General features: G+C 41.2%; 1 protein-coding gene across 3 annotated transcripts in view; it reads left to right on the top strand.

The window, feature by feature from the left end:
- Positions 1-22,341, top strand: part of cyp19a1a (cytochrome P450, family 19, subfamily A, polypeptide 1a) — a 52,349-nt gene that overhangs the window by 12,502 nt on the left and 17,506 nt on the right. For 2 of the 3 annotated variants that reach the window (XM_069911400.1, XM_069911398.1), the window contains 5 exons: positions 1,210-1,324; positions 4,683-4,797; positions 12,114-12,276; positions 14,125-14,366; positions 18,667-19,757. In XM_069911400.1, the coding sequence (XP_069767501.1) occupies positions 1,210-1,324; positions 4,683-4,797; positions 12,114-12,276; positions 14,125-14,366; positions 18,667-18,906 (875 nt within the window). In that variant the 3' untranslated portion in view covers positions 18,907-19,757. Of the gene's footprint in view, positions 1-1,209; positions 1,325-4,682; positions 4,798-12,113; positions 12,277-14,124; positions 14,367-18,666; positions 19,758-22,341 lie in introns of those variants that run through there. The other variant, XM_069911399.1, reaches the window with a different exon arrangement.

Below are 22,341 nucleotides of genomic sequence, written 5' to 3'. Positions count from 1 at the left end.
CTGCAGTAGGCCGGCGGTAGACTCCTGCAGGTACAGAGGTTGCCCCCTGCAGTAGGCCGCTGGTGGTACACTCCTGCAGGTACAGAGGTTGTCCCCTGCAGTAGGCTGGCGGTACATTCCTGCAGGTACAGAAGTTGCCCCCTGCAGTAGGCCGGCAGTAGACTCCTGCAGGTACAGAGGTTGCCCCCTGCAGTAAGCCGCTGGTGGTACACTCCTGCAGGTACAGAGGTTGTCCCCTGCAGTTGGCCGGCGGTACATTCCTGCAGGTACAGAAGTTTCCCCCTGCAGTAGGCCGGCGGTACACTCCTGCAGGTACAGAGATTGCCCTCTGCAGTAGGCCGGCGGTACACTCCTGTAGGTTCAGAAGTTGCCCCCTGCAGTAGGCCGGTGGCACACTCCTGCAGGTACAGAGGTTGCCCCCTGCAGTAGGCCACTGGTGGTACACTCCTGTAGGTACAGAAGTTTCCCCCAGCAGTAGGCCGGCGGTAGACTCCTGCAGGTACAGAGGTTGTCCCCTGCAGTAGGCCGGCGGTACACTCCTGTAGGTACAGAAGTTGCCCCCTGCAGTAGGCCAGCGGTAGACTCCTGCAGGTACAGAGGTTTCCCCCTGCAGTAGGCCACTGGTGGTACACTCCTGCAGGTACAGAGGTTGTCCCCTGCAGTAGGCCGGCGGTACATTCCTGCAGGTACAGAAGTTGCCCCCAGCAGTAGGCCGGCGGTACACTCCTGCAGGTACAGAGGATGCCCCCTGCAGTAGGCCAACGGTAGACTCCTGCAGGTACAGAGGTTGCTCCCTGCAGTAGGCCAACGGTAGACTCCTGCAGGTACAGAGGTTGCTCCCTGCAGTAGGCCGGCGGTACACTCCTGCAGGTACAGAGGATACCCCCTGCAGTAGGCCAACGGTAGACTCCTGCAGGTACAGAGGTTGCTCCCTGCAGTAGGCCGGCGGTACACTCCTGCAGGTACAGAGGATACCCCCTGCAGTAGGCCAACGGTAGACTCCTGCAGGTAGAGAGGTTGCTCCCTGCAGTAGGCCGGCGGTACACTCCTGCAGGTACAGAGGTTGCCCCCTGCAGTAGGCCGGCAGTGTACCACCACAAGTGGGAGGAAGCCAGAGGGGGGTGGTATGGATTCCCAAATCAGCCCTGCAGCTTTCATACATTAATACAGGAGCACGCTGCTTCTAAGAGCTTTTTTTTTATTTTGTAGAGGGGGAAATTGTGGCCAAAATTCAGAAGTACTTTGATACATGGCAGATGCTGTTGCTGAAACCTGACATCTTCTTCAAGTTCAAATGGGTGTACAAGAAGTATGAAGAGGCTGCGTGAGTATTATTTCTTTTGTAATCTCCATCCTGAGCCCAGCACAGTTGAGTTTACCTTTCAACAGAATCGAGGAAGAGGAGAACTGTGGCTCATTCAAGTGGCTTTTCGGTAAGATGCTAGCTCGATTGTACATTAGTTTTTCCTGGGCATATAAAGTGAAATGGAATAGATGTCTTTCTTTCCCTGCATTTGTGTAAAACCGTGCTCCCTCTTTTGTCGTATGTTGCAATCTGGTATTAGTTACAGCTCCTGACCTAAATATTCCATGCACGAAAACCTGAGTCCATTTTAAGGCAGGTGATAGAAGGCAGTGTAGCTCATGTTCACCATATAAATTTATGCCAGGAAGCGCTTGTCTTGTAAAGAAATAGAGTAAAACCTCTGTTTTCTTGAGTTCAAGCAACTGGCAAACAAAAAAATCGGGTCAAATCTTTGGCTTGGCTTCGCGGACGAAGATTTATGGAGGGGGTAAAAAAAGTCCACGTCAGCTGCAGGCTCGTTTGTGGCTGACCAGTCCGATGCGGGACAGGCAGACACGATTGCAGCGGTTGCAAGGGAAAATTGGTTGGTTGGGGTTGGGTGTTTGGTTTTTCCTCCTTTGCCTTTTGTCAGTGAGGTGGGCTCTGCGGTCTTCTTCAAAGGAGGCTGCTGCCCGCCAAACTGTGAGGCGCCAAGATGCACGGTTTGAGGCGTTATCAGCCCACTGGCGGTGGTCAATGTGGCAGGCACCAAGAGATTTCTTTAGGCAGTCCTTGTACCTTTTCTTTGGTGCACCTCTGTCACGGTGGCCAGTGGAGAGCTCGCCATATAATACGATCTTGGGAAGGCGATGGTCCTCCATTCTGGAGACGTGACCCATCCAGCGCAGCTGGATCTTCAGCAGCGTGGACTCGATGCTGTCGACCTCTGCCATCTCGAGTACCTCGACGTTAGGGGTGTGAGCGCTCCAATGGATGTTGAGGATGGAGCGGAGACAACGCTGGTGAAAGCGTTCTAGGAGCCGTAGGTGGTGCCGGTAGAGGACCCATGATTCGGAGCCGAACAGGAGTGTGGGTATGACAACGGCTCTGTATACACTTATCTTTGTGAGGTTTTTCAGTTGGTTGTTTTTCCAGACTCTTTTGTGTAGTCTTCCAAAGGCGCTATTTGCCTTGGCGAGTCTGTTGTCTATCTCATTGTCGATCCTTGCATCTGATGAAATGGTGCAGCCGAGATAGGTAAACTGGTTGACCGTTTTGAGTTTTGTGTGCCCGATGGAGATGTGGGGGGGCTGGTAGTCAGGGTGGGGAGCTGGCTGATGGAGGACCTCAGTTTTCTTCAGGCTGACTTCCAGGCCAAACATTTTGGCAGTTTCCGCAAAGCAGGACGTCAAGCGCTGAAGAGCTGGCTCTGAATGGGCAAATAAATAGGTGAAAAATGCATGCTTAAAATCACACAGCACGCAATCTCAAGCAACTGGAAAATACACTGATCATTCATCTCCCAATCTCCAGACTTGCCAGATTCTGCATTGAACAAATCGGTCTGTGCCCAATGTGATCCAGAAGAATGAGAGGTAGAAAAGGCTAAAAAATGCCGTTTAAGAATGAGGAAGAATTTCTTCGCTTCTAAGTTTGCCATTCTCTACCCTGGAGAGATGTGTAATTGGAGTTATTTCACATATTCAGCCCTGAGAAAGATAGATTATGGACTCTGGGATTATGGGTTTTATGGAAGTAAGAGTTGAAGCCTCTGATCAAATCAGCTTTGGACCTGGATTCGATTTCACTCATTTTTGGTCGGCATGGTCATTGCAAAGCCTGCTTCCCCATTAATCAATGAGAAATGTTTCAGTGCCTTAAAGTACAATCACCATGGCAACCATAACACAGTACAAAAGCCTGCAGTAAACAGAAGGCAAGATCTGGGAGGGTTGGGGGATGTGGGAAATAGATCTTCATCATATCAGGCCACAGATTCCTTCCTTACCACCATCCCACCATTATACGCACACATCTGTCCCTGCAAATATAGCAACCCCAAGCACTGGAATTGTACTGCAGGTACATATCACAGCAATATTCTCTGAAGTAAAAAGCAGATTTCAATAGCTCAGTACAGAGATGGCCGTTTCAAAAGGAGGACATGGTCATAGGTTATCATAGATATATATAGAGTATTTAAAAATGTTTTTAAAAAATGATTTAAATGGTATTGCAAAAACAACAAATGCAGCCCCACTATGTGTGTGTGTTATCACACACATATATAATAACCTATGAGCATGCCCTCCTTTTGGAATGGCCACCCTATCAGGCAGGCGCAATAAGGGGCAGGGAGCAAGGCATCAATGTGGAGGTAGGATACTTTTATTTGCACATGGTTGGTGATTGGGTGCAGTTTGCTCCCTGTTTGACACTAGGCCCTTTCAAGCTGCCTTGTAAAATGGGGCTAACCAGGCAATTTGCCCAGTTAGTGCCCTACTCACGCAGCAGCTTGACCCGGTCAGCGTGGTCCAAATCCAACCGGACCTACCTCAGAGATAGTCAGGGAATCTAGTTAAACTTACCAAGGTCACATCCCCCAGCGACTTGAGAACAAAAATGGCCAACCTGGTTGTTCCGGTGACGTCAGCGCTTGCGTGCGTGTGTCTCCAGGCTGCATCTACTGAAAGGCACAGTGCTGCACTTCCAATGACTGCAGCATTCGCCTGACAGCGGTGGTCACAACAGTTGCCGGCCGTACTGCAGCACAGCAGAGTTGCTTAGCCAGCATCTGAAGATCGTTCCCGGTGAGGTGCGTGGTGCACCATCCAACGCGTCTTCGCGGGGATATCCCTCTGCAGCTTAAAAGGTGCTGGAAGCATCTTTGCCCCACTAATCGTCCCTGGGTCCCAGGAGGGCTACCCTGGTGCTGCAGCTTAAAAGTGCCTAGTGCGTGTAGGGTGCACCAGTTTCAGTTGTGAATGAGCATGCGAATGATGTCACAGACATTGCTAATGTCAAGTGTTCGGTCCAATTGTTCAAAGGTGGAAATTGTTCTGTAAATCACATTAAAATATGTGCAATACATTTTTTAACACATGCTTGACACATAAAAACAGTTGTAAATGGGTCCAACAGCCTAGGCCAGTGGTTCTCAATCATTTTCTTTCCACTCACATATCACCTTAAGCAATCCTTTACTAACCACGACATAGGTGGTCAGTGGTTAGCAAGGGATTATTTAAGGTGATACATGAGTGGAAAGAAAAAGGTTGAAAACCACTGGCCTAGGCGATAATCCTTATGCATGTGGGAGTAGGTTTGAAGAATCAATCTTACTGCTGTTTCTAATGTCCTGAGCACAACCATGATAGTGTGCGTTCTCATATTTTAGTCAGGATTTGCAGGATACAATGGAAAGTTTGTTATTGAAGAAGCGACAAGAGCTGAGAGATGCAGAGAAGCTTCAAGATGTCAGTGATTTTGCAACTGACTTGATCTTTGCGCAGGTAAGTCACTTTTCCAGAAATATTTTTTGGGGAATGGGGGAGAGGATGATTTAATTGGTTTCAGGGTCCATTAATCTCAGGGCCTGTGGGAAGAAGCTGTTCCCCAGCCTGGCAGTCCTGATCTCGATGCTCTGGTACTTCCTTTTTTACTAAATATATTTATTGTTGTCAAAAACAACTTGGTTCACATGATACAGATGTACGTAACACCCCCTTTATTTTTACAGAGAATCCAACATAAATATTAGGTAAGTCACTTTTCAATTAAAATTCCAACCAGCATTGAATTACCAATTATTTAGAAGATATTCTGGAGGTTATCACCACCAGGATTTCATGGACCCCCCCCCCGCCACACACATGACTTCTGCTAGTTTGTGAATATTCTTGAATTGAAGTTTAATTTCTGCTATTCACAGCTGCCCACTGAACGGGCAATTTATTTGCTTCTTATTCACTCTTATATCCTGTTAAATTACAGTTTTTGCCCTGTTTACATATAGTGAAACCCCAATTTTACACACCCTGATTTAACGTGAATTCGGATATAATGCGATGAGTCATTGGACTTGGGTGTCGGGCTCCCAGCAGGAACAGGGACCTCGGACTCCTGGGCAGGAGTGGGGACCTCAGGCTCCCAGCAGGAGAGGGGATGTCAGGCTCCTGGCAGGAGCATGGACCTTGTGTTACAGAGTTCTGTGTTGTGTATTGGCCTATGAGTTGTGTGGTTTTATGTTAAAAAATGACAGTTTGCCTTAGAGAGCCATGGTGAAGGTGGACTGCTGAGAGAGTGGAAGACGGACTGAGCATGTGCAGAAAATGAAAACATTCTGGACTTGGATGATAAACTACCACTGGGGGTGCTGTGGAGTGGAAGGAGGCCCAGAGCAGGAGTCATGGTCTGGAAGACAGTTTAGAATGTTGGGATTTCAAAAGACAGCCAGAAGGATCCAGACCAAGCCAGTGGTTCCTCTCTCTGTAAGCAACACAAGACAGCTTTGAATTTTGTTCTCTCTCTCTCTCTCTCTCTCTCTCTCTCTCTCTCTCTAAGATCTTTTGGCTTCAGTTTACCAAACCAACTGAATTTTGTTTAGGATTTTTGCTTCGCTTGAGATCAAAGATTTTGTGAGTCTTGTGTCTTTTGTGTTTGGTTTGTGTCTAAGATTTTCTGTGGGCTGGTTGGAAGTGTAGCTTAGACTTTGATTACGTATGTTATATTTAGGCTGGGGAATTTGTTAGTTTTTACACTGTTATAGAGATTTGCATAGTAACCAGTGGACATTGTTATGAAAGGGGGGGATTATGAAGGTGAATTTTTGTTAATAAAGTAATTGTTCATCTTTACCCCTGTGTGATATGCCTTCTTTTGTGGTTGGTGGTTTGACCATGTAACATAATTTGGGGAAATCGTCCGGGATCAAACCAATTTGGAAGCTTTAGGGGCGATTGACTTGTGCTTAATTATCAGTTGTCTGAGTTTGACTCAAGCTCCAGCTTGAAATTAAAAATAAACGGTGAGGGTATAAATCACCAGCAGAAAAACTAGCATCTATGAATATTGACCAGTTCATAGCGAACCCTTCAGTGGTTAATTTAAAAATGGCTAAAAAGTCAGAACTGATGGTTATAATTGGCAAGTTAAAACTTCTTACAGTAAGAACTGGGATGAAAAAAAAGGAAATTGCCCAAAAGATTGTTAAGCACTATGTAGGAAAGGGGGTATTTAAAGAAGCTGCATTAGAACAGTTTCCAAAGGAGAAAACATCAGAGGAAGTAAAGTTGGCTTTGAGTAAACTAGAGTTAGAGGAAAAAAGAGAGGCAGAAAGGAAAGCCAAACAGGAAGCAGTAAGGCAGGGAGAAATGGAGGAAAGGTCAGCCGCAAGGGAGGAGAGAGCAGCCGCCAGGGAGGAGAGAGAGAAAGAAAGGAAACATGAGCTAGAACTAGCTAAATTGAGGCAGACCCTAACCTAAAGAGAGGGAGAAGCCCAAAACCCATGTGCTGGTCAGGAGGAGAGTTTCTGGTCAGTAGAGAAGTGAGGTTAGTTCCTCCATTTGAGGAAGCTGAAATAGACCAGTATTTTCAGAATTTTGAGAAAGTAGCTGTAAATTTAAAATGGCCACCAGACCAGTGGTCACACCTGCTACAAAGTGTTCTTAAAGGGAAAGCCCAAAAGGTGTACTCGTGTCTCATTGTACAACAAGCAGCTGATTACAAATTTGTAAAGCAGGCTATACTCCAATCTTATGAACTAGTTCCAGAGGCTTATAGACAAAAGTTCAGGAGTTTAAAAAAAGCAGTAACCCAATCTTACCTGGATTTTGCTTATAGGAAGGTTGTGTGTTTTGATCTGTGGTTTACTGCAATGAAAGTAGAAAATAACTTTGATTTATTGAGGGAAATCATTCTGATTGAGAAGATTAAAAATTGTGTTCTTGACAATATTCAAGTGTACTTGGCAGAGAAAAATATAAAAACTTGGAAAGAATTGGCTAAATTCGCAGAGGAATATGCTTTAACCCACGAGTCTAAGTGGACACCAGGGAAAACCTTTCAAAGGAATACTCCTGATAATCCAAGTAGAGTAGAAAGAAAGTCTAGAAGTGAGGTTAAAGGAAGAGAGGAAGAGAAATGGGTGAAGGAAAAATTTTCGAGAGTTATTTGCTACTATTGTAAGAAGCCAGGGCACATAATAGCAAATTGTCCTGCACTGAAAAGGAAGAAAGAGAAAGGGGTGGTACCAACTGCCTGTGTTCAGAGTGAGAAGGTTAGGGATATTTTTAAACCATTCATGACTGAAGATTTCATTTCGGTTAAAGAAGGATCCAATCAAGTGCCAGTTAAAATCCTGCGGGATACTGGAGTAGCCCAATCCCTTGTATTAAGCAACATTTTGAATTTTGGTGAGGAGACCAATACTGGAGATGTGAATTTAATTAAAGCCATTGGTGGTGAAGCAGAGCCTATACCTTTGCATAGAGTAGTGATGAAATCAGACTTAGTTAATTTCTCGGTTACGATAGGGATAAGATCAAGTCTGCCGGTGGATGGAGTTTCTCTTTTGTTAGGGAATGATTTAGCAGAGGGTAAAGACATACCTGTGGTGAAACTCACAAGTAAGCTATTGGTTTATGAGTCTGAAAAGGATTTGGAAATCTACCCTGTGTGTGCCATTACTAGAGCCATGTCTAGAAAAAAGGGTAGAGTTAGAGAAAGTCTGTGATTACCCTATAGTGGAGGCAAGCATTGAGGACAAACCTAAGGATCCAGCTTTGCTTGTTGTCAAGAGAAGAATTAATAATTAGACAAAAGCATAATCCTGATCTTGCTGGGATAAGAGATAAGATTCTGTCTAACCAGGAAATTGAAACTGTGCCAGTAGGTTACTTTGTTCAAGATGGAATATTGATGAGAAAGTGGAGACCACAAGTGATACCTACCAGTGAAAACTTGGCAGTAATAAGGCAAGTTGTAATTCCCAAAACTTATAGGAACGAAATATTAAAGTTGGCTCATAGTACGCCTTTAGGAGGTCATCTTGGAGTGAAGAAGATGGAAGAAAAGATAAGGAAACAGTTTTATTGGCCAAAATTAAGAAAGGATGTTGTGAACTTTTGTAGAACCTGTCACACTTGTCAACTGGTGGCCAAGTCTAATCAAGGACCACCAGTGGCACCTTTACAACTCATCCCTGCTTTCGGGGAGCCCTTCTCAAAAGTGATAGTGCATTGTGTTGGCCCATTGCTAAAAACCAAAGCGGGAAATGAATATTTGTTAACACTCATGTGAACAGCTTCAAGGTTTCCAGAGGCTATTCCCCTGAGAAACATTAAAGCAAAGACGATTGTGAAGGCTATGCTAAAATTTTTCACACTCTTTGGCCTACCGAGGGAAATTCAATCGGACCAAGGGAGTAATTTTATGTCTGGAATATTTCAACAGGTGGTGTATGAATTGAGAGCCCATCAAATTGTGTCGTCTGCCTATCATCCTGAAAGTCAAGGGGCCTTGGAAAGGTTCCATTTAACTGTGAAAAATATGATGAGGGTTTATTGTGTGGAAAATAGTAAGGATTGGGATGAAGGAATCCATTTGCTATTGTTTGCTGTTAGAGAGGCAACTCAAGAGTCTTTTGGCTTTAGTCCATTTGAGTTAGTGTTTGGTCATGAAGTCAGGGGTCCATTACTATTGTTGAAGGAACAGTGGATACATAATGATATACAATCAAATCTGTTGGATTATGTTTTCAAATTTAAAAACAGATTACATCAGGCTTGTGAGATGGCAAGGAAAATTTAAAAACTACTCAGGGAAAAATGAAAATTCGGTATGATCAAAAACCAAAAATTAGGGTCATTAAACCTGGTGACAAAGTATTGGTTTTGTTTCCAATGCAGTCAAACTCTTTGAGAGCTCAGTTTTCAGGACCATATAAGGTGAAATCAAAAATTAACCAGGTCACCTACGTCATTGAGACGCCTGATCATCGAAGAGAGACACAGGTCTGTCACGTGAACATGCTTACTTTGAGAAAATGACTGAGGAGGAGACTAGGATTCCAACCAAGGTGCTAGTTATAGAGGATAGTAATGAGGAGATAAGTTTCGTGGAAGGTCATGGAGCACAGAAAGCGATAAGCCCCAGGCTGGAAAATTCTATAATTTTGCAAAACTTAGACACCAAGTTAATGCATTTGACTAAATCAGAAAGGGAAGAAATGAAGACATTACTTATGAAATTTAAGGATATATTCCCAGATGTTCCAAGAATAATTACTGTGGCTTGTCATGATGTGATGCTAAGCCTATTAAGCAGCATCCTTACTGAGTTAATCAGGAAAAGAGCAGATTGTTGGATCAAGAGGTGGATTATATGCTCAAAAATGACATCATCTGAAAATCAAGTTCAAATTGGAGTTCACCCTGTGTACTGGTGTCTATGCCAGATGGCTCAATTAGGTTTTGTACAGATTATCGAAAGCTAAACATGGTGACAAAGACTGATACGTTCCCTATTCCCAAAATAGATTATTGTATAGATAAAGTGGGAAAGGCTAGTTTCTTACAAAGATTGATCTCTTAAAAGGATAATAGTGTGTTCCTTTGACAGAGAAAGGCAGAGAGATTTCTGCATTTGTTACACCTTCGAGATTGTATGAGTATAATGTTATGCCTTTCAGGATGAAAAATGCACCCAGCACATTTCAGAAAATGATTAATGCAGTAATTCAAGGTTTAGAGCACACAGGAGCCTATATCAATGATTTAGTAATTAGTATGGATACATGGGAAGAATACATGCTTGAATTAGAGCAGTTATTTCAGAGACTGGTGGAAGCCTACCTCACAGTGAATTTGCATAAGAGTGAGTTTGAACATACCACTGTAATTTATCTGGCTTATGAGGTAGGACAGGGACAGGTGGTACCAGTTGGAACAAAAGTATTGGCTTTCACTGTGTTCCCTTTCCCCGGTAATAAGAAAGCTCTTTGGAGATTTCTAGGTATGATTGGCTACTATCATAGATTTTGTCAAATCTTTGCAGAAATTGCACTCCCATTAACAAAACTACTTGGAAAGAAAGAAAAAATTATCTGGTCAGATTTATTGTTCAAAATTGTCACTTTCATCTTATTAGTGCAAGATAATCAGCATGGTTTTCCAAATCCCATTGTACTCCTCTCCCCCTCCACAACAAACTCAATCAGGGACTCATTTAAGGACTCTTCTGCACTTTATTGATTTTTTTTATTCCCCTCTGTATTGCACAGTTTATTTGCAGTTCCTTATTTGTTTACACTGTGTACAGTTTATTTTTTGCACTACCAATTAGTGGTAATTCTGCCGCGCCCGCAGGAAAAGGAATCTCAGGGTTGTATGTGATGTCATGTATGTACTCTGACAATAAATCTGAACTCTGTGCATCCAATTATCATTACTCCGTCTTGAAGAAAGCGGGTAAACTCTAACATAACTGGGTTAACTAGATAAAACGATTGTGCGAGAAAGTTTACATATAATCATAGAGCAGGAAAGCCGAGGAATTGAGACATTTGGAGATGAGCATCATTTAAATGTTGTCCTTGTTACAATGTTCATGGAAGTTTAGAAGGCAAGTCCCCCTCATTATGGAAAAATAAGTCTGTGGCAACAGTGAAATAGGAAATGAAATGAGCTTATTCCTAAAAGTGAGAATGATCAGGCTTAAGATTCCATCTTGAACATTAACTCACAGTTCAGTCTGTGTCAAGGAGAGCTCATTCACCTAAATACTGTGTATGTATTAGCAGAATTACAGTGAAGGTGGGTTGGGGGGAGGTGGTGGTGGGATCTGAATACAATAGAATTAAACCCCATTGCAGGTCAATACAACCGGAAAACATTCAAATCGGTCTTTGACCTAAACTGTTAACTGGTCTCTCTTTCTCCACAGATGCTGCTTGATTGGATATATTCTTCCAACATTTCTGTTTTTGATTCATATTCCAGCATTTTCAATTTTAACTTCTATTACTGTACCAGTTATTTAGTTCTGTGATTCCGAGTTCACTTTCATGTATTCATTTGTGAATGAATAATCATTTGAAAGCAAAAATCCTCCAGCGAGGTGTGCATTCACTGTAAAGAATGAAAATCTTTTGTTTCATTTTGGCTTATTTGGGGCAGTGGCGCTGGACAACAATTTTTTTTCAAAAGTTTTGCTTCCTGAAAAATAATAGGTATTATGATGGACAACTTCAAGCTGAACACAAAGATAATTTTCTGTATCATGTCGGAAGTTGGAGAAACATTAAATTAACTTTTATTGAATTTAGCAGGCTTAATCACATATTGATACTGACATATTGACCTAAAAATGTTTTGACGCTGATTTTCATTTGTACTCAGCATTTGATGCCTCTCGTATCAGTGTCCAACAACAGTTGGGTGGAACTGATGGATTCCAGTTGTCCTGATACCACTTTTCCATGGTTGCAATGACCTTGGAGAAACCTTTCACCATGTTCGTCACTGACTGCGCCAAGATCAGCAGGGAAGACGACCAAGTGCAAATGTAGAAAATGAATTTTCAATGACATTACACTTCATGGTTCTATATGCTTGAAGTCGACTTAAAATTTGACAGGAAATCACCAAAGTAGATTATATCTAAAAAATGCGATGCATTTTAAGGTGATTCTCATGATCAGCTGCCCAAAATCAATAAAATACACCCAAAGGTGTTCAGGAAGCAAAATCTTCGTTGTCCAGTGTAAATATAAAGCCCATATTCTGTTCATTGGTGCTAAAATAAAATTGTCTTTCTGCTATATATGTAGACACATGGGGAGTTGACTCCAGACAATGTCAGGCAGAGCATCCTGGAAATAATGATTGCAGGGCCAGACACAATGTCCATCAGCATCTACTTTATGTTGATGCTTATTGATCAGTACCCTGACGTGCAGAAGAAAATAACAGAGGAGATTTGGACCGTTACAGGTAAGAAAGTGAGGCAGGGAAATACCATGGACTATCCTTGGGTTCTTTGGTATTGTCCTTGAATATTGTTTCATTAATTGGGTTAAAGCAATTGAACAAACTCATTCAGCAGAATGCAAATCTAAGCTGTTTCAGCAAGAATAAAATAAGTGTTGAATTTAAACAATTATCATCCATTTTCACCTCCACATAGCAGCAAAGCAGAATCAGTCTCCTGTAATCAATCCATTTCTGCACTACTCATTGGGTCTTCTCATGCGGCACAGATCAAAGTGTTTATGGTACCCCGAACATATGGAAAAGATTTTCCCTATCTCAGCCTCTCGTTATCTTGTGACTCCTTCAGCCTTGTTCAATCCAGGGAAAGCCAGTCCAGCCTCTTGTATTTCTTGGCATAATTAAAACCTGCCAGTGCTGGTGAACCCCTCTGCACTCACCCCCCCCCCCCACCCAATATGATGCCACCTCCTTCCTGAAGTGTGGAAGCCCTGCGTACATATAAAGTGATGCAAAATTGCAGATGTTAATCTGTAATCAATTATCTCCCTGGTGTAATTGAGATCTCAACAGGGTATAACAATCCATCATATGCCCTTTCCTCACTATGACGTCTCACTGTTCCAGCTCACAGTTATCCATCATTACCTCCAGTTTCATCCCAATAAACCATCATCTCACCACATCAGCCTGTGTCTCCCACCAGCACCAAGTTCCTTCAGAACCCATGATGGGGGGCTAGGATGTTCTCTGCAGCCTGACTACAAGAGGGCATAATGCTCAGCTTCCATTATAGAGAGTGGGTGGGTGGGGGGGGTTGAGATTACAAGATTGACAACAGAGATCATAACAATCTGAAGCCCAGTGCAGGCCATTTGACCCACAGTGTCGTGCCGACCTAATAGCCTGCTTTTCAAAAACAAAAATCCTGGACTATCTCAGCAGGTCACACAGTGTCCAGAGGAGGTAAAGATATATTGTGGCGGCACACATCCTCATGGCGAACCGGCCCTGCTTGTATCACCACGTGGCGGGGCCGCCATGGAGAAATAGCGTCGTCAGGAGTTTCTCTCCGACTCCAGCGCGCACGCTGGGCAGCGATTATGATGTCACAATGCACCTGGTGACTGAGCTCATGCTGTCCTTAAAGGGACGTGTTGAATTTGAATAAAAACACTCATTAATGACCCTCCATGTGGTGGCTGTGTTTCTTCCACTGCTCACACCGCCACAATATAACCAATGTTTCGGACTTAAGCAGACCTGAAACATTGGCTATATATCATTACCTTCTATGGACACTGTGTGGCCTGCTAAGTTTCTCCAGAATTTTAGTGTTTTTACTCCAATCACAGCATCTGCAGGGTTTCATGTTTTACAACCTGATCTCACAACTGCCTAGAATTTCCCTACTGCATAACCCTCCATTTTTCTCAGTTCCACGTCCCATAGTGTCTTAAAAGATACTGCAGTGCTTGCCTCCACCACTGTTACCAGCAGCCCAATCCAGACACACACCATTTTCTGTCTGAAACTTACATTCCCCTATACTTACCCCCAAGCACCTAAAAACTCTTCCGCATCTCGTGTTAGCCTTGGTAAAAAGCCTCTGGCCATCCACACGATCGATGCCTTGTACACCGCTATAAAGTCAGTCCTCATCCTTTGTCACTCCACAGATTCTTTCAGTAATTTCTCAAATACATTTACTAGTTATAATTACTGAATCATCCTTCTGGCAAGAGATGTCACCAGACACCTTTCCAATCAGAAAGGCCTCAGGTCGCTGTTTTCCAGTAGATGAAGACAAAGACCGCAGATTAGATTACAGCCTTCCCTCTTTACTTCCAGGGGAAAGGGAGATCCAGAACAGTGACCTGCAGCACCTGAAGATATTGGAGAATTTTATCAACGAGTCCATGAGGTACCAGCCGGTGGTGGACTTCATCATGCGTAAGGCACTGAAAGATGACGTGATTGATGGCTTCCTGGTGAAGAAGGGAACCAACATTATCCTTAACCTGGGGGTCATGCACAGGGACAAATTCTTTCTCAAGCCACATGAGTTCAGCCTGGAAAACTTTGCCCAAAATGTGAGTATCACCACTTTGATATTAAATGTGACAATACAACTCACATTCCCATAAAGATAAAATGCTGCAGATGTTAGAAATCTGAAATAAATTCTAAAAATGAAGGAAATGCTGAGTAGGTCAAGCAACATTAGTAGAGAGAGGTGCAGAATTAACTTCTCAGGTCAAAGACCATTCTGGTTGACCTGACAGTTTCTTCACTGCAGCCATCAGGCTTGTGAATGAACCCCAATACAATGCTATCATGCTGTCCTTGCTTGGTACTAATGATCTTTCTTTTCCTTGTAATTCTATACTCTGTAAATTGTGTCCTTTACATAGCTCTGTTAGAGATAACATGCAAGTCCGTTGCAGAAGAACCCTTCTCACTTAAACTCTATCTCTCCACAGTTGATACCTGACCTGATGTATGCTGCATCACTACCTGTGTAGAGTCAGTGTTCAATACACATGAGGTGATATTTAGGACTGTGTTGGCATTTTTTTTGTTCATTGTCAATGTGCCTGCTGGTCTCATTCAGTTGAAGGTCTGAGTCGGAGGACCTATGTTCAGATTCAAGATTCTTTTATTATCATGTAATAAAATGGAAAATGTAATTCCCTTCAGTCCACCGTAAGGCAGACAAAAATTGCCCGGCGCCCCTTAAAGTCAGAGAAGGAGAAGCAAATGAGAGTCCCCCCAGAGTCGCTGAGTGTCCATGGATTCACCTCCAGTGCTCCCACAGCCACACAGAGAGCAGTCCAACCATTGGCAACCCGGGGTCCAAATCTGAACCTCCCACATGATCGAGAGGCCCTCACATCTCGGGTACCATGTCCCCCTTCAGCCAGTCGAGCCATTCTCCAGCAGTCCGCGGCCTGGTGGGAGTCCTTTGACTGCAGCTGTCTGCAGCCCGCACCCTGCGTGAGTTCTGCATCTTGAGTTGCCAACAGACTGCCTGTGTGTTCTTCAGCTGCAAAACCCCTCGCTGGTCCGCCGCCCTAGTCTCTGGTTGTCTCCTCTGCTTCTCCTTCTCAAATGGGGGTGGGTGGTCTCCACATTTTCTGTTGCCCTACGCCAGTTCTCTGCTTCCCCATAGTCTGCAACTCTCGAGGCTGCTGCCATCTTGGGCACAGGATTTGAGACAGATGCAAATCTGAAATTGTTACATTGACACATAGGTTTTGGCCTTGTTCATCCCAAGAAAATTATTGGAAATAAATTTTTAATTTTTCAACTATACTCCAGGTGGAGCTGCGACCCAATCCAGTAACTGCTCTTTCCGGGGTTATTGACCCAGACATAGGGGGTTTTTCTGGACCTCTTCAATGGTTGTGGCCTTCTCTACATTGTTGGCTAGAAGAGCCATCCTATTCAAATGGAAAGACTCCAGACCTCAATGGTTCTCTCATAATTATGTCTTGTTTAGAAAAACTTTGATATCGTGTATTTGATCATCGGTGAAATTTGAAGCTACCTGGCGACCTTTTAAGTCTTATTTTCATATGATATGAATGTTTCTAACGTGATTAGATGTATTTACTCTTCCAAATTAGATACAGTTATACCTTTGTTTATTTGATTTACGGTAGGAACCAAAAACTACAAAATATATGTCACCCTCAGGATAAGCTGCTCAGCAGCTTTTTGTTAGTTGTTTTCTTATTAGAGGGGGTTTTATGCAATATTTTTCATTTTCAGCCATTGCACTGGGGGGGGTGGGGAGGTGGTTGAGTTTATACTGTTTGAAGTTTTATATTAATATATATACATATGTGATACTGTATTTTCAGTTTTGTTCCCTTTACTTCATTGTATTGTATTTCATATTTAAAAGATTGGAAAAAAAAGGGAACAACTTCAGGATTGGAGGGTATCTGCTTAGAAATACAATGTTGGAAATATAATTTCCGACATTATATTTCATTTGCCCATTCTCTGAATCTGTCTCTGTCCTCCTGCAGCCTCCCTGTTTCCTTAACACTACCTGCTCCTCCACCTACCTTCTTATTTAAATTTAAATTTAGTGCTACCCAATTGACCTACAACTTCCGGTACGTTTGGGACGGAGGGCGGAAACCGGAGAACCCAAATTAAACTCACGCAGACACAGGGAGGACATACAAACCCCATACAGACAGCGCCAGACTTGAACCCGGGTCTCTCTGGCACTTGTAGAGCACGTGCCAACTGCTACACTTACCACGCCAACCTAAAATTTGGGCCAATTTTTATTTTCTCCCTCTCCTTTGCTCTCTCCCTCTTCCTGATAATGCCTTGTTAAAATGTCTAGTTGTATGGTGCTAATGTGCTTGCCGTATCTCGACCACTTGGACACGGTAAGGACCAGCAAACTATTTGAACATGAATAGCAGCAATTCCTCAGTTACTGGCTGGTTGGGGACTTGAGGGAGCTTCATTCTTGTGTTCCACTTGCTTAGTTTGGCTGCTGCCAGGAATCTGTACTGAAGGATCCGCTCTGTATCCACCGTCTGGCCACAATGCACAGGGCAGCCATGCTCTGTCGACACTAGGAGGTTTCTCTCTGAGATAGGTTAGGTGGGGGCGAGGGGAACGGAGGAGTTCTGGTGGGCTTCAGATGATGTGAATGCTGGGACTGAATATGATCAGTGGTCAGGGAAAGAGAATGGTCAGCATTGAGGAGTGCAAGGAAGGACTGGGTTGGAGGGAGGATGGAGCTGGCGGAATGAAGATTAGAAGGGGAGCTGAAGTGGTGGGTATTAGTAAGTTTTAAAATGCTGGTCTGTACTCACTACCCCAGGAATGATGACCTGGTATGAAATGTTATTTTTCTGTATTTTTATTTTAATGCTGTAATCAGCGCTTTTCAAACTTTTTCTTTCCACTCAGAAGTAATCCCTATGCCATAAGTGTTATGTGATTAGTAAGGGATTTCTTAAGATGGTATGAGAGTGGAAAGTAAAAAAATTGAAAACCAATGTTTTAATTGTCCTTAATTGACTCGTTATGTGCACGGTTTCACAGATGGCATTAACATCGGCTTTTCCCTGGTTTCTGCTAACCTGCTCTCCTCTTCCCCCTCCCCCTTTCCACTTCTCCTCCCTCCCTTCACCCAGCCATCCCTCCTCCCCCTGACCACTGCTGTCCTCTCCCTTCACCAGGAGCATAAATTCCATCAACACCTGTTGGGGGTGTTGGTGAACGCCATACATTGACCACACTCAGCAAAGAGTGTGGACATAGCAACAAATGCCAGGCTTTATGCCATAGCTTAGCAAAGGGAAGGGGCATGTTTTCCAATTGTAGGCTCCAAAAAAGGCTCTGCAGAAATTAGTGCACAAACTTTCAGCTGGCATCACCTGAAAGCAAAATCAAAGCAACCTCAGAAATGCAAGACTTCTTTTGGATTTTTTTAAAAATCAAACCATGGAAAAAAAACTTTAGTGTTTTAGTTGGTAGCCCAGACCTGCTTTAATCTCTACACAAATAGATGGTGCACATGTTCACTGAAAAATAATACGCTGCCTCTGACTACACTGTATCATTAAGATTTTGGTTCCTCAACACTTTTGAGTGAATCTTTTGGATTTTGGGCTGCTGATCACCTTAAAATTTTCCTATCACATACCCTTTTTAGATATAACCTATTTCCTGTCATATTTTCAGTCTACTAGTATATTGCCCACAAATCAAGCTGTTTTAGTAAGTCCAAGCTTGCCTGGACACGTACTCAATGCAGGTGTTGTGGAAATGTGGTCTTAGGCCTGGGCATGCTTAGTCAGGGTAGATGAGATAGGTTGTAAAAGCAGCTCATATATAAAGATGCTTTGCATTACATTGATATAGATTAAACGCATATTGATGCACATGTTCTTCAGGCAATAGCATCATGAGTGTACTTAACAAGAGCATTTATTGTTTTCAGGAAGATTCAATAGAGCAGACAGCTGTGTGTCGCAACAGCTGCGATACATCTGTTACATTTGTGGTGAATATACACTTCAGGCTCAAAGTCGCAGCATGACTGCACTTATTGAGAAAGCCTATGAGCTCTACTTTGGTTAACCAAGACAGACCCTGTGCAACGTGTGCAGTCGAACTAATCCAACGGGTCAGCATCACTGTGTGCTTAAACATGCTAAATTTAATAAAAGTTAATTTAATGTTTCTCCAACTTCCTACGTGGTACAGCAAATCTGAAATTACCTTTGTGTTCATCTTAAAGTTCGTCTGTCGTAATGCCCCAATTTTTTTTCAGGAAGCTTCTGGGGAAAAAAAATGTTGAGAGTGCTATTTATGGACAAGTATAATTCAAATTTAACAATTCTATACCTCTAGGTACCTCATCGATATTTTCAGCCATTTGGCCGTGGTCCTCGGTCCTGTGTGGGAAAATATATTGCCATGGTGATGATGAAAGGTATCTTGGTCACAGTGTTAAAGAAATACTTGGTGTTTTCGCACAATGGAGAAACCCTACAAAGTATCAAAAGTATCAACAATTTGTCCTTTCTTCCTAACGAGTCACACATACCTCTCCAAATGGTCTTTAGTCTGAGGAAACCAGCAAATGCCTAAGACAGAGTTTCAGTGCAAATAGTTTACAATGCTTGATATCAAAGTGACCTTATGGAAGCCATTCAAATGAAACTCCTGCCATAAAGTTGATTCGCAATCATGGTTAGAAACGTAGGCAGTATCCTTGAACATGAAGCTTGGATGTTGAAAGGTTATTTTTCAATGTAAAATAATTGTCCAATGCCTTTGTCTGTTTAACCTTTTCCAATAAATTCAGTTCTTGTTATCTGCTAATTTGCTATCTGTCGATCCATGTAATTACCAAAACAATGTAGATGTATACATTGAGGAACCAATCATCTAAATATGTTGATCAATTTCTAAACCACTTGTGTCAAGTGGCTCGCTGGCAGTTCATGTACTGTTCCAATACACGACTTCAACTTGTCATTTCAAAGCAAACCACTGCTGGAAAATTTCAATAGTCATAGCTTGTTAGCGAATATCCTTTCCTATCATGTGTTTAAATGTTTCATGTTTTTATTAATGTGTGTCAATGCTTTTGGAACTTGGGACATATTTATGTCTACATGGGGAAAATGTTGGCGATAAAAGAGAGGACCTGAATCAATGTTTCTTTCCAATCTCTGGAAAGAGCACACACCAATCTCTCTTGAATAATGACAGCTTAAGTGTACAATAAATATTAAGATAATTCATGTGGATAACAACATGGTTATAAATAAGAACAAATACTTTCAAACTCAGTTAGGATTTCTGAAAAAAATATTAGAGAGAGTCAATAATCTCAGAACAAATTAACCTTCATAAGTGAAAATATTTATGGGGCAAGATAAACTTCACCATGCTCATTTTATCCCACAATAAACTTTTTTCACAATAAACTATTTACAAACAACAAAACTGCTGAGTCTTTTTGCATCCTTAGCATTAAATCTATACACTGTTACATTCATTCTCTTTTTTTTCAAACTTTATTTAAAAGATAACAAAAACATAACTTACAGTATTGAAATAATCAAAGAAAATTTTGCATTAACACCCATCCCACCCTCCCACCCCTACAGCCAACTCCCTTAAGGAGAGCAAAAAAAATATATATAGATTATATATATAAAAAGAAAATATTATAAATGTTAATAACATTTCAAAGTATATCTAAATGTATATATTTCAAATATGGAGACCACTTACTAACAAAAGAAGAAGAATTATCATTAAATTATAAGTAATTTTTTCCATAACGATACATACTTTCAATTCATTGTACTATATTAATCTCAGTATCGTATTTCCAAGTACTAGCAACACATTTATGCGCTACTGATAACACCAAACGTACAAAAGCAATTTGAATTTTATCCAATCCCATTCCCCTTAACGAATACAAATTTCCCAACAAGAAAATCATTGGATCTAACGGTAGTATAAAATTATATAATTTCGACAAAGTAGGTAAAATCATCTCTCTACCATAATTATCTTTTATCAAAGCTCTAAGTTGATAATACACAAACAAAGAATTTGCAGGTATATCAAATCTTTCTCTCAATTAATTAAAAGAAAGAAATTTCCCCTCTACAAAACAATCTTGTATTGTCTTTATACGTTTAGAATCCCAAATCTTTAAATGATTATTAAACATTGAAAAAGGAATAAGCTGATTATTATACAAAGGAGTTAAAATTGATCATTCATCTTTTGACCCTAACACCCTATTTTTTTATCCAAATATTTAACAAATGTTTCAATATCGGCATATCATATTGCTGTAACAAAATCAAATTCCAATGAAATATAAATTCATGTATCACAACCCTAGAAATACACACCATCTCCACTTTAGCCCAGCTAGGAGGCTGATATAAATCCATCAATCTACTAACAAACTTCTCCAAATACATAGAAAAATCATCATAAAAAAGTTTATAAAATTCCACAGGGAATCCATCATCCCCTGGGAACTTCCCATTAGGCATTTCCTGAATAGCTTCCTTAATTTCAAAATCCATAAAAGGAGATTCCAATCCCTAAACCTCATTTCCATCTAATACCGGTAACTTTAATTTAGATAAGTAAGAATCAATAGAACCATTATCCCGTTTCCCCTCAGAAGAATATAATTTCAAATAAAATGAATAAAACTGGTCATTATTTCCTGAGGTTTGAAAGTAACTTTTGAATTCTTTTTAACAGCATTAATAGTCTGAGATGTCTGTTCAGCTTTCAATTTATGAGCTCTTTCCCCCAACTCATAATAACATTGTTTAGATTGATTAATTAAGCACTCAAACTGATAATTTTGTAAAGTATAACGTAATTTCAACCTCGTTCTGAAAATCTTTCTCTAACTCAGCAATCTTATTTTCTAACTCTAAACTTTCTGCCATATCTTGTTTCTTAACTTTTGTAGAATAACTAATAATCTTCCCCCTCAAATAAGCTTTTAAAGCATCCCATATTACAAAATGACTATTCACAGAATTAACATTCTCAGTCGAAAATAAAGAAATATGCTCTTTAACGAAAGTGACGAACTCTGTTTTTTTTTTCAATAACATTGCATTAAACCTCTATCTAAACGACGGACGTACTATCTCTGAACTTTCACAAGAAAAAAGTAATAATGAATTATCTGATATAACTCTACTTTTATATTCAGCTCTTAATACTCTACTTTGTAAATGTGCTGATACCAAAAATAAATCAATTCTAGAAAACGAATCATTTCATGAAGAATAAAAAGAAAAATCTTTCTCTGTAGGATTAACTTTTCTCCAAATATCCACCAAATTTAAATCTTTCATTAACGCATTAATTTGTGTTGCCATCTTTGATTTCCTTATACTTTTTGGATTTCTATCCAATAAAGTGTCCAAAACACAATTAAAATCACCACCAACTAAAACATTTTCATTAGCTTGAGTTAACAATAAAAAAGCTTCTGAAATAAACTGCTCATCATCTATTTTAAGGGCATAAAGATTCAACAAAGTCCAAGATTCAGCAAAATGTTTACAGTTCACTCTTAATACTTTGCCAGTATACGCCTCTAAAGATTCAAATTCAAATGGTAAATTTTTATGAATCAAAATCGCTACTCCTCTTGCCTTAGAATTAAAAGAGGAAGAAAAAACATGACCAACCCAATCTCTTTTCAATTTCAAATGTTCTTTTTCAGTCAAATGTGTTTCTTGTAAAAAAGCAATATCAATTTTCATTTTTTTTTATATAAGCCAATATTCTCTTTCTCTTAATTGGATTATTTAACCCCTGAACATTAAAAGTTGCAAAGTTCAATTTAGACATCTTTTTAACTACTAATATATTTACACACTATAAAATAATGCTCTCCTCCATAATTCTTCCAAGAAAAAAAACCCTCAAAAAAAACCATAAAAATGCAAAAAAAAAAGCCACCCAAAGGTAGTAATACCCTAAAAATCTGGGTGTGGTAAACCCACTAGCAGCAGA

The sequence above is a fragment of the Narcine bancroftii genome, chromosome 14, assembly GCF_036971445.1.
Source record: "Narcine bancroftii isolate sNarBan1 chromosome 14, sNarBan1.hap1, whole genome shotgun sequence".
Lineage (NCBI taxonomy): Eukaryota > Metazoa > Chordata > Chondrichthyes > Torpediniformes > Narcinidae > Narcine > Narcine bancroftii.
The sequence above is the reverse complement of the archived record's forward strand: the minus strand, read 5'-3'. Positions and strand labels throughout refer to the sequence as shown.